We start from the raw sequence: 13,324 nt of genomic DNA on the forward strand, positions 1-13,324 counted from the left end.
CTGCGCTATTCAGGTGTGGAACACGTAACTTTACTGCGCTATTCAGGTGTGGAACACGTAACATTACTGCGCTATTCAGGTGTGGGACACATAACATTACTGCGTTATTCAGGTGTGGAACACGTAACATTACTGCGCTATTCAGGTGTGGAACACGTAACATTACTGCGCTATTCAGGTGTGGAACACGTGACAGCAGTATATAGGTTGCTTCACCAAATATGCCAAGAAATTTAACCACACCTTGCCATGCTCATATTCATATCTATCAGTTATTTTTGCATGCCAAATTGATTAAGATAAAATACACAACTGTATAGTGTATACAGCTTTATAAAGACTGTTATAGTTGTTCTGCAGGGAAGAGCTGACTACATAATGCTGCTGATGCACGAAGATGAGGAAAATATAAAAGAGATCTTGTCCCATCAGATGACAACTCCCACACTCACCTACCTGGCATTCCATCACAACAATATTAGGTGTGCAAGATGGCTCCTCAGTGTCGGTCTTCCGCTTGTGGATGGTGCGTATATTTCGTTCGACCTAAATCAACATTTTGGCATTTTGTATACCTTATCGAACGTTATTTGACCGGACATAATTTTGAACGGACATTCAAATGAACGATCGAATGCACTTAAGGGGGCATACACCAAAACAGTGGTTTGTGCCGTCCAGACCAAATGACCTCATAGGCAGTTCAGTGACCTTCTAGCGCACCGTTTCCACACCAAAAAAAATTATTTTGAGAATACCCATTTTTGTAATCGAGCATTTCCTGGTTAAGAGTGCAATTTTCGGAAAAAATTATTTTGTGTTTGAGACGCTATAAGTTAATCATTTCTTGTGGTATAGGGTTGAAATTTTGCTCGCCGTTTATTCACATCTATGTCAAGGTGTGTGTAAAATCTTGATATCGTATCTAAAAAGGCTGGTGTGTTATGAATTTTTAAAGTCAAAAAGCTAAAATTGTCCTTTTCAGGCTTATTTTAACAAAAAAGTCAGTCAGGGAAGATCGGATTATTTGATGCTTGACATCAAATTGTTCTCTGAATTCTGGCGCAGTTTTTGATGCCCTCAAAAATGTTTTTACTCATTCACCTTCTGATCTATTGGACCTCAAAGCCAAACAACAAATTTAGGCACATTTTTCGTTTTTAATATTTACTGATTTTTCTAAAATTTTGATAGGAATGTGCTAGTGACTTTTTGAAGGGTGCGTGCAAAATAACCGCAACTAGCACATTTATATACGAGTTATGAACAACAAAACACCCTAAAATGCTTCCCTTTGAAGTTATGGGTGAAAATGTGATTTTTATCTGCAAAGCCAAAAAATCACATTTTCTCCCATAACTTCAAAGGGAAGCATTTTAGGGTGTTTTGTTGTTCATAACTCATATATAAATGTGCTAGTTGCAGTTATTTTGCAACCTTCAAAAAGTCAATAGCACATTCCTATCAAAATTTTAGAAAAATCAGTAAATATTAAAAACGAAAAATGTGCCTAAATTTGTTGTTTGGCTTTGAGGTCCAATAGATCAGAAGGTGAATGAGTAAAAATATTTTTGAGGGAATCAAAAACTGCGCCAGAATTCAGAGAACAATTTGGTGTCAAGCATCAAATAATCCGATCTTCCCTGACTGACTTTTTGTTAAAATAAGCCTGAAAAGGACAATTTTAGCTTTTTGACTTTAAAAATTCATAACACACCAGCCTTTTTAGATACGATATCAAGATTTTACACACACCTTGACATAGATGTGAATAAACGGCGAGCAAAATTTCAACCCTATACCGCAAGAAATGATTAACTTATAGCGTCTCAAACACAAAATAATTTTTTCCGAAAATTGCACTCTTAACCAGGAAATGCTCGATTACAAAAATGGGTATTCTCAAAATAATTTTTTTTGGTGTGGAAACGGTGCGCTAGAAGGTCACTGAACTGCCTATGAGGTCATTTGGTCTGGACAGATTTGGTGTATGCCCCCTTAAAACCATTAATAATTCAAAATTTGTTCATCTTCTTGAGCGCATTTTTTTCAATTTTTGCAGATAATGTTCAATCGCTTTTTAATACAGCGATGTTTTTAATTGATCCGATGATATAATTTAGTCCGATGATAGAAATTAGAAATTGAAATTGGCCGAAATTAAAAAGTAGTCACATCCTGGACAACAAGTTCGTAGTGGAATACTTTTGGGGAGAAACTTTAACTTTAACAGGTTTTATTTGAACAGACAGACTTCACTTGAACGGCCAAAATCGATATATTGTCTTCAAAAATCGAGTTTTAAAAATATTATCTTAAAATTTTGTGCACTCATAGATAACTCATAAGTATCCACCTGCAGTAGTGTCTACCTCAAACATTTAACCAAAACATAAATCAACGTAATTTTTAGCATGTTTATATGCTCCGCTTTTGATAATCCGTTGAAAAATCGGCGGGCACTCGATGTTTTGGAATGGGGTTCTTAAACATTCTTAATCATAAAATCTGTTAATTCTATCCATGGTAAACATGACATAATCCTGATCCTAGATGAAGCAACAATTCTCCTAAGAGAGTTGCTGCAAAATACAGAGCGAAGTTTGAGGATCAAAGTGGAGACTTGCTCGTTACTTCTGGAAAACGGAGCGGATCCTAATGCTGTGTACGAAAAAACGGGGCATCCTGTTCTACACATCACAACCAAATCTGTACAGACTATTGAGGTAGTTATTTATGCTATATTTATGAAGGAGCAATCATCTATATTTAGCCCTCAGTTGCACAATGCACATCGGTTGCAATTTTGTTACCAGTCCAAATATCAGAAATTTAACATTATTTTCGAAATTTTGTATATTTTGGTGGGATATATATGGTAAAAAGAAAACTCCACTTACGGACGTGTGGAGAGTTAGGACTTCTCAATAACTACCTTACAAGACATATTTATGGCGGCCTAATTGGCGACGACCGAAATTTTGGCGGTCCGAAAATATGGCGAAATTTAACAAAAACCGTCAAATTTCGGACGTCACAGAAAATAAGGGTATTTTTCATCATTTTTTGTGACAGTAAGCAGTAAGGAAATTTCTGAAATTCGGTAAAATCATGTTCAAACTTAGTCTGTATTAAGACTGTAAGACTTTCATGTTAGCACATACATGTATTTTAATGCAAATTTAAACTGTATTGCTTGACATTCAATTCGTCATTGGTGTGGTGATAATTTGTCCCAAGATGCCAGAATTTATTTATTTATTTTACTTGATATTACTTTTTAGAAACAAAATAAAGCAGTGAAGGCACAGTCATTGAAATAAGCTAAAAGATAATGCGACGGATTCTATTACGACGACCGAAATTTTGGCGGTCCGAAAATATGGCGAAATTTTCGGAAAACCGCCACATTTCGTACGTTATAAATATGTCTTGTAAGGTATATTCCTTCTGTAACGTCCTCAATAAATGTAATAGATTTATAGTGTTGACTGTTGTAATTAGTTTAAAACTAGAATACTAGAAACCCGCTGGTCGAAAGCTTTAGTCGAGAAAATTTAAAATCAGTTATGTTCTAATTTCTCTTCGTCATGTAGCGTAGAAAGTATGGATTTTTATTTAGCAATAAAGTTTTAGGCATTCTCAAATCAATACTTTTTAAGTTAAACGCATCGAAAAACATCAATCACAACTAAAGTTACAAATACTTAAATAGTCATAGAGTGAGCGTAAATGTGAGCTAGTCGCATGACGTATCATATTCATAAAGCATGAAAACGTTGTAACTAATTGCATCCAAGATGAAAACGTGCATTGATAATAATAATATGTGCTTGCTCGTACACGTGCAATATTTTGATGTTGCTACGCAACGACGCTGTCAAAATTTTTTAAGAACATTATTATTCTGACGTATATTTATCCTCACTAATCACTTCCGACGTTATTTACAAAAATCAAAATCCTTAATCAAAATTCGAAAAACGTACAGTATCCAAGAAACCCGACCCAGTCCGCGGACTAGTCCGTGCTCCATGTCAGGAATTGGAATATTAATTGTTGTCGTTGTTGAAAGTGGTAATTGATAATACTCCACAGAAATCGACTTATATACGACATTTAATTAATCGTAATCGTTGACTTCATTCAGCAATTAACTAATACTTATATAGTTGTAACTAATTGCATCCAAGATACCATTCATAATTCATATGATCTGTTTACCACCATGTAACGAGTAGTCCGCGGACTGGTCCACGGACTAGTACGCTGATTGGGTCGGGTTTCTTGGATACTGCCGAAAATACTATAATAGCTGCATGTTTTGCTTTAATAATTTTGCTAAAAATTGCGAGTTTTAGACTCCATTTGCGAACTGTAACTCGAACTGATTCATACAAAGGGTCACTTTTATTGGGATATGTTCTGTGTTTTAAAATACAGTATAGATGTATTATTAACATTAGCAGGGTACACGTCCTCCGGACGACAATAATTTTTTACTTTTACATACTTTTACTGACACCACGTTTTCATTTTCTAAATTTGTTTGGGTCGAATTGAAAAACAGCATTTTCAAATGTTTAAATTTCAAATAAAAATCAATCCAAAACAAATTGATTTCTAATAATTATTACTATTACTATTAATCCAATTCCAAAACAAATTCACGAAAAACAAAATCTTTGTTAAAATATCATTTGTCCAAAACCTCTGGGTAGACAACATTGTCAGTTCTCACAATGTCCAACGAAAAACCTCTTCAAAGTTTGTCCTTGGGCCTTATTGGACGTGATCGCAAAACAGGGTCTTAGAGAGTATTTTCGGAGAGTCATGTCAACGGGAAACGTAGCATCAGTTGGTTTGATAGGGATGCGGGGGACGAATAGCTTGTTACCCTTAAGACCCTCTGGCAACCACGGCTTCTATTATATTACCATCTTATCATGCAAGACAGTAGCGAATAGCGATTTGGTGCCGTTGCAATGACTTTGTTGTGGCAGCAGGTTTCGCAGAAGCTTCAAAAGATGAAATTAACAGGGCAGCCGACTTTCACTTTTAACTGGTGGGATGGCATTCCATTTGGCGACAAAGTGTTGAGGTACTCTTGTGGAATGTGGAAGCTATCCTCGGAGCTCACTTTGTCGTGGGACTTGTAGAGTATTGTGTTTTTTAAAGGGATTGGTTTTTATACCTATTTGTATGTGCTAATGTGTGCGGATAATATTGTCTTGACATCTAATGGTGTCCCATTAGCCAAAAACGTTTCAGTTGTATATCTCTCACAGTTTTTGCGGAAATTCGTGTTAAAGTTGATGGCGTGGTGTCAGTAAAATGGCAACAGATATACCTATATTTTAATTTTATGCTTAATCCTGTTTATGTTTAATATACCTATGAGTATTAGTATGAGTATTGCTGAAAGCACAGTGTAAGGCCTACACGGACCGCCTCTAACTAGCCAATCCCTGTTTACATGCCGTGTAGCAGGGGACTAGAAAGAGCTAAACTAGTAAGCGGGGCATAGCCAATACACTGTACTCCCATCATTGAGTATATTACCAACCAAAAGGAAATTTTCCTTGTGTTTGGAATCTACCAAGACGAAAGTTGTGCAATCCAGCGAAATTCCGAAGAATCATTCCAGTAGACTAGGCGCATTGCAACCACAGCTACGGATATACGTATGAGTATTGCTGAAAGCACAGTCTCACAGTGCAAGGCCTACATTGTATATATATCGTCTCGCTTTATATATAGTAAGATATCGGTCTTATTTGGCTACATCTGTGATCTGTCTCCTGTGGATATATTTAGGACGATATGTCCTAAATTGACTCTTGCAATTAACGACTGACTTCCCAATCGAGATTGTTCAAAAATCCAGTTTATGACCGTACTTAGAGCTGAACAATTTATTTGGTTGACCAAATTAGGAGCAGAAAAATCAGGGCCGATAAGATATAACAACTATTTATTGTAATCTACACTGCACATCTTTAAATCTCGTTATTCATTTTTATAAGTTACTCCTCAGTCCTCAAATAGGGAATCTCGTTGAAATTAATCAAGTTTTGAATCACCAAAAATATCATTTCAGCTCCTTGGCTTGTTGATAGAACATGGAGCAAATTTAGAAATAAAGAACAGAGAAGGACAGACTCCTCTGTTTGCGGCGGTCAAGTATAGAAACATCCACGCAGCCAAGTTTCTTATCGGTAAGTCTTATAAGTGGTCCGCATGTACCAGCTGTACCAGCTGTACCAGCATGTACCAGCTGTACCTAATGAATATGATTCAGGGGCAGTGGGCCCTATCTAAGTGGTCCGCATGTACCAGCTGTACCTAATGATTATGATTCAGGGGCAGTGGGCCGCATGTACCAGCTGTACCTAATGATTATGATTGAGGGGCAGTGGGCCCTATCTTAGTGGTCCGCATGTACCAGCTGTACCTAATGATTATGATTCAGGGGCAGTGGGCCCTATCTTTAGTATTGAAGTATACTGTATAGTAAAATGTGTGGGGTATTGTACCTCGCTATAACGCGCATCGACGGAGGAAATAACGTGAACCAAACAACCGTGTAATGCTAAATGCTTATAGTGAGGTTCAATCTTGTAGTGAATAAGTTACTGCATCTACTTGATGTCATTTTACATTGAAAGTGCTTTGTCGTGAGGAAATATATGCTATTGCTACACAGTACAATAATTATAAGTTAATGATCTATTTATTTTTGATTTTGCATGTACGGTAAATGAGGGGGCGGGACAATTTGTTTCGCGTCATCTTTTCAAGTTTGCAGATCCCATTCCACATTTAATGACCTTTTGTAATATGTTAAAATGGTGCTTCTAGCATATTCGCAAACACAAGAATAAGCAATTTAATTTTAATTTTTGGTGCGCCCATTAAAATCGAATATTCAAATTTTGGTGGCGGAATCCTCGAATTAGTAGTTACAGTGTACCATTACCATTCGAAGATTTTTTAAAAGTACCAGGTCTCAATTATGAAACACTGCTATGTTATAACTTTAATCTTTATGTGACCCATCACCCAACGTATGCATACTGAATTTTTGATGAATTGTTATGTCTTATGTGTTTTCATTTTGTTTCAATTGTCCATCATTCCATTTAACTCTAAGGTCAACTTGAACTATCAATTATTTAACGCACGAAAAAATTAACCATTTATGTTTGCAATAGTGGTTCCATTTTTAAACTCTTTCGAATAATATGGTTTCAGAAAAAGGAGCCCAGATCCAAGTAAAGGATTTGCAGAACAAGTTACCGTTTCAACATTTGTCAGACTATTCAGAATGGCTATCAAGTAAGCGTCTTTACCTTGCTGGATAATATACTGAGAGGACGAAACGGCTGAAGCAAAAAAGTTAAACGATTTTATTTATGTTGGCATACAATGTTTGAAAATATTGAACGCTGAAAAACAGCTGCACACAATTTCTACTCGGCACATAAGGAACGTAAAGCAAATATTTGATTTCGATAATTTGGCTCCAAGTTTAGATGAAATTAACAAATGACAGGTAGTACTAGTAGTACAGTGTCTTTCATTTTTCTACTCAGGATCCATGTTAGACGATACATCAGAGAGTCTACTGAAGCAATGTAGCCTACACGCAGAACGAAACTTAGTTAAAAACATTTCTCAAAAGCTCAAAGGAAACTCTATTGACAAATCTGGTCCGTGTTGAATTTTGAAATATTTATACAGTTTTATGTACATATTTTCCTTTTACCGTTGCGGTAATAAAATACTTTAACATATGGACCGTATTATATATAACTAAAGTGGTATATTTTATACACTTGAAAGGAGGATAAAAACTGCTCATGCAGGTACCTATAGATGACTTTAATTTAGTAATACTAGCTAGATGGATTAGTAATACTAGCTGAGGGTTGATAATGTCAGCATGAAATGAAACATTATTGTTGATTTTGTGATAGCTTTGTAGTTGAATTATGGATAACAATTTTATGATTTTATTTCAATATTCTATTACAGTTTTATGATTCATTTTTTCATGCAACAATTTGATCTCCGGTACAATTCAAGTTTTCTACATGTTCAACAATTTTAAATAAATGGAGGAAACAATGAAACAACCGTACGAAGAAAAAGTTTATATCAAACTGCAAACATAAATAAGGTGTGATACCTTAAAAGAAATATTTATGTTCGACATAATTCTGGTGACCTAAATGATTTGGGAACGAAAATAAGGGGATTTTTTCCGAAAACTGCCAAATTTAGTACCCAAATTAAATCATGGTATTTCAATTTGGGGATTTTTTCATCTCCTTATTTTACAAAAAAAATCCTAGTATTTGAGAACATTAAATACAAAGATCTTCTCTGATCAGCTGTTTCATCTTGTAAACAGTTTTTCCGGAGCCTTTGAAAGTTAGCCTCAACTTAACTACTAATCCTCCAGACGGTATAGGAGACCGAAGGTCAATATAGTAACGACACTGACAGAGCTTGCTTACTTTCAATGGAACGTGTCCAAATTCTTTTTTAAACCAATTCATGATCGAATACTAGTGTTCATTTGTTTGATGGACCATATTTATAACTTACTATATTGATAGTAAATCGATAAATGCACCACTGGGCCACGCCGAGCTGCGAAGAATTGACATTGTCAATCAAGGGTTTTAGCATATGCTTCAGTTAGGGATTGGGTTAGGGTTATTCAGAGCTACCTAAGGATCGGGTTAAAAAATTCACGCGACAGTCGAGAGTAGACTTAGAGTGATTAATCATCATCCAAAATGTTTGGGCATCCGCATATCGGTATCCAATCATCAGACATTATGTTACAGCTCAAAGCAACGTCTTTTGCCCCATTTTTATCACTATATCATAATCAACTCCGATATCCACCAAGTTTTTCGGAAAGTTTTTAAAGTCCGATAGGAAGGTCCTTACGAATTTTCAGAATGATCCCATTCCAGGAACCGAAGACATGACGGAATTATACGACGAAGATCAATGAATTTCGTCAAATTACGCGACTTTTACACTTACTGAAGCTCCTAAACCCGCTCGTCATTAAATATGGCACCTAGGCGAAAATCACTTATCATTCCAAAAAGGTATTACAAATTTGGTATCGTGAAAAAGCTCACATTCTCAAGAAAACAATGGTACAAAAATGTTGAAAATCCGAGCAAGTTTAATTTTATCGTGCACAGCCTACTGTAAAGTTGTAAGGCCATAATAAATATATTATTGTCCAGGTGTCTCCGAATTTTCGAAATAAACTCGTATATTATTATAAATTTGAAAAAATATTTTCGTGGGTTTCATATGCCAAAACATCTTTATGAATTTTAGTGAAATGCTACGTGGTTTCGGTAAATGAAACACAATTTTAACAAGAGCTTACTCGTTTTTTACAGTTTACACATATGAATAATCATGACATATACATTATACTATATATACGGGAGGGGGGGGGGGGGGGTGACTTACTATCACCACTCATTTGAGTATTTATGTTAAATCAAAGAATATTGAATATTCATGTTAATTTTTTTCGAATAAAGGTTCATTGTCGCATTTATTTGATGGTTCTGATAATCATATTTCAGACCTGTAACTTAATGCAAATGGTATACTGTAACTACTCATTCGAGGATTCTGTTGCATTGTTTTTTTTTTTTTTTTTTTTTTTTTTTTGAGAGGCTGGGCCATGATAGCCCACGAGAGGATAGCATTGAGATGCTCTGCCTACCTCTGGGGTGTGGCAACCTTGGGGAAGGTTGCCGGTGAGATCAGAGTGATTGATGGAGGGTGGTGTAGGATGTTATATGAGTCAAAATGATACGCTTAAATGCCAGCTGGGTTTGGAAGAGTAAAACGAGACGAGACAGCATATGAGATAATACTTTAAGTCACCCCGGTCTGATCCAGCTCTTCCGGCACAATTAAGCGTTTGGTGCGGTTTGTGAAATTGACAATTGTGGTGATGTGTTGGTTGTCGAATATGTCATTGACAGAGAGGTAGTAGTCCTGGAAATATTGACCTCTAATTTGGGCAATAGCCGGACACTGTCCAAGGAAGTGTGAGACAGTTTCCTCTCCGTCCCCGCACATAGGACAAGCACTGGTGTTTGATTTGCAAATGGTGTGAAGGTGTTTATTTAGGCCGCAGTGACCCTGTTGCATTGTTTATAACTTCATTTTAACATCAAATGAGGAATATTACCTGAACAAATGACGCGAAGTTATCGAGCAATTTGTTTATTTATTATTGCTTCGGATCTAATGTCAACCCAATCACCTAATACATACCACGTAAAGAATAAACTCTTAATTATGCTTAATATCTCATAATTATGCTTGATATCTCGGTCACCTGCAGAGTAGCTAATGCTCCATTTTTCAGGACAAGCAAATTTGAAAATGCCAAACATAATCAATTATAATTTGACTTGACCCAATCATTCAAAATATCAAAAAAGTGCGAAAAATGAACGTTCATTCGGAAAAATGTACATTATTATTTGTGTATATTCCTTGAATGAGTGATAATAGGATGTCATACCAGAAAGAATTATTCCAATCAGGCACTCGGTGACTGAGAAATACACCCCAAAGTATGTGTACTGACTTTTGCCCCCCCCCCCCCCACCACCCTGTACATTTGAAAACAGAAGCAAGACACTTGAGTCAAATTTTTAGCCTTTATGTTTTGTGTTGTCACTTAGCATTAATTCTTATTCAGTAGTCTGTTCTTCTTCCGTGATTTTAATCATCACAAAGTTATTCTTTTTCTGCTGATCATTGAATTGAACTTTTCTGCACAGTTTTTTTGACTTACTGTCCTTATTCTGATGACCACACACGGAGACAGATGTTTGTCTATTAATGTACATCCGTTTATTTTTTAACTCACAGGAAAGACTTTTTTCCTCTGAAGTTAAATTGAATGATTCTCCCTCGGAGAAAACGTGAGAAGATGATGCTTCGCCAACTCCAAGAAAGTTTGGACAGAGTGTTTTCCTTGTGTCCACCGGAGCAACATGATGATTTCTGAAGTATTTCTGAAGCAGATTACGTCTAAAACTCGGGGCTGCCAACTCTGATTGTGAAGTACATTGTAACGAAGCTCTTCTCTCCATAACCGTTACCACCTGTCATTCGATTAATTTTAATCACATTTAAAACATCTCGAATAATGGTTAAGTTAATTTACCAACATTAGAGACTGTTAAGTTTAACAAGAAATCAACCAATTAATACCTCAAACTTCTTGCGGCGAGTGCCGTTATCAGACATGGAACGAAAAGGTGTTCGAGGTTTTTTGTTACTATAATTCATTGCTTTCAAGCTGCCTGGCGATCTTTCCAATGATGATATTGTTATCCCGACACCACTGTTCTTCTTTTTCTTTATGTTCTTAAATAACCTGTCGATGAGCTTTGTGGAGTATATGGGATGCTTTAATACTATTGTTTTCAGCGATAGTAACCGAGTTTCTATTCTATTTTTTTTAAAGCAAGCTGGGGTTCAGTGTTATAAAGGCTTAAAGGGCAGTAAATATGTATACTATAACCTGTAGTGTATATGTATAGACTATAGCTGTGTATATGTATCAATGCTTTTCATAAAAACAAGTGAAAACGAATCTTTTATGTCATGTATCCTGGGTTTGGACAGGATATGCCCGCAGGTATACTATAACCTGTAGTGTATATGTATATTGTATAGCTGTGTATATGTATAGCTGTTTATACTATAACCTGTAGTGTATATCTGTGTATAATGTATATGTATAGCTGTGTATATGTATAGCTGTGTATATGTATAGCTGTGTATACTATAACCTGTAGTGTATATGTATAGCTGTGTATATGTATACTGTATAGCTGTGTATATGTATAGCTGTGTACATGTATAGCTGTGTATATACATAGCTGTGTATATAATGTATAGATGTGTATATGTATAGATGATTACCTGTATAGTGTATATGTATAGCTGTGTATATGTATAGATGTGTATATGCATATTGTATAGCTGATTACCTGTAGTGGTACAGGATAGGGTTTAGAGCTGAGTTAAGAAACACCAGGAATCCGTGAGATAACATCATTAGGATGTTATGTTCACCTTGGGACAGCTGAAAGGCTCCAGGAGCTTTACTTACCCATCCAGCCTTGGGAATAGCGTTAGTCATGAGTTTGTCAATTAAATACAGCTATTAGCTGTTACTACGCTTGCCAGAAAAAAGAATAAGAAATAAGAAACCATGGTAACACTAGACGCTAACAGGTCAGAGTATTCTAAACTTAATAAGTTAGTCAAGAAAAGCAGCAAGCTAGACGACAATAACTGGGCAGTTAGAGTAGCTACTGATCTTGAGGAAGCTGCGAGCAAAGGTCAGCAGCGTGAGGTATGGGCAAAGATCAAGAAGATCTCTGGTAAGAACAAGAAGCCTCAAGCATCCTGTGTCCGGGACAAGGACGGTAGGAAGATCACGGATCCCCAACAGCAGAGGGATAGGTGGAAGGAGCACTTTACTGAACTTCTGAACCCTCCATTATCAAGTGTCGACCTTGCCGACCTTGATACAGTACCACCCCAACCCCACTTTGACTCTCTCTCTTGTTCGGATGGACCACCCACCAGAGACGAGATTAGTTATTCCCTGACAAAGCTTAAGAACAACAAAAGCCCAGGAGTGGACGGGATAACTAACGAGCAACTGAAGTATGGTGCGAGTGCTCTAGTTGATCAACTAGAGTCTCTATTCAAGAAAGTGTGGGAAGAAGAGACTGTTCCTGAAGATTGGTTAAAGGGTGTGATCATTGTTATTGGGAAGAAAGGAGACACTTCAGTCTGCGGGAACAACAGAGGGATCACCTTAAGCCTTAAGGTCTACAGCATCCAAGCTTTTTCAGATGATTCTTCTTAAGCAGTTACATGCTGGTATGGAGTGTCTTCTCAGGGAGAATCAGTGCGGATTTAGACAGAACCGCTCATGTATTGATCAGATTTATTCTCTCCGAACTATTATTCATAACTGTCTTGAGTTTAACATTCCTCTTTACATCAATTTTGTTGATTTCAAGGCAGCGTTCGATTCTATCAGAAGGGACTTTATTTGGTGCAGTATGAGACACTATGGGCTGCCTGAAAAATATGTCAGAATATTTCAGTCATTTTTTGGGGGTACCATGAGTGCCGTGAGGGTTAATGGGGAGCTGACAGACTGGTTTGATGTTAACTCAGGCACAGGTCAGGGTGACATTCAAGCACCTCCTGTCTTTAATTTCTGCCT

General features: G+C 36.6%; 2 protein-coding genes across 6 annotated transcripts in view; one reads left to right on the forward strand and one right to left on the reverse strand.

Annotated features, from left to right (window-relative positions):
• The window catches only part of LOC134819039 (uncharacterized), a 37,437-nt gene extending 29,355 nt beyond the window's left edge, over window positions 1-8,082 (forward strand). The window contains exons 21-25 of the mRNA XM_063828800.1: window positions 361-526; window positions 2,554-2,726; window positions 6,101-6,218; window positions 7,255-7,338; window positions 7,596-8,082. Coding sequence (XP_063684870.1) covers window positions 361-526; window positions 2,554-2,726; window positions 6,101-6,218; window positions 7,255-7,338; window positions 7,596-7,723 — 669 coding nt within the window. The 3' untranslated portion in view covers window positions 7,724-8,082. The remainder of the gene's footprint in view (window positions 1-360; window positions 527-2,553; window positions 2,727-6,100; window positions 6,219-7,254; window positions 7,339-7,595) is intronic.
• LOC134817931 (annexin A11-like) overlaps window positions 1-13,324 on the reverse strand; it is a 114,136-nt gene that overhangs the window by 92,899 nt on the left and 7,913 nt on the right. The gene's annotated exons all lie outside the window — the stretch shown is intronic.

This window comes from Bolinopsis microptera, chromosome 7 (assembly GCF_026151205.1).
Source record: "Bolinopsis microptera isolate Bmic1 chromosome 7, MBARI_Bmic_1.0, whole genome shotgun sequence".
NCBI classification, from domain to species: domain Eukaryota; kingdom Metazoa; phylum Ctenophora; class Tentaculata; order Lobata; family Bolinopsidae; genus Bolinopsis; species Bolinopsis microptera.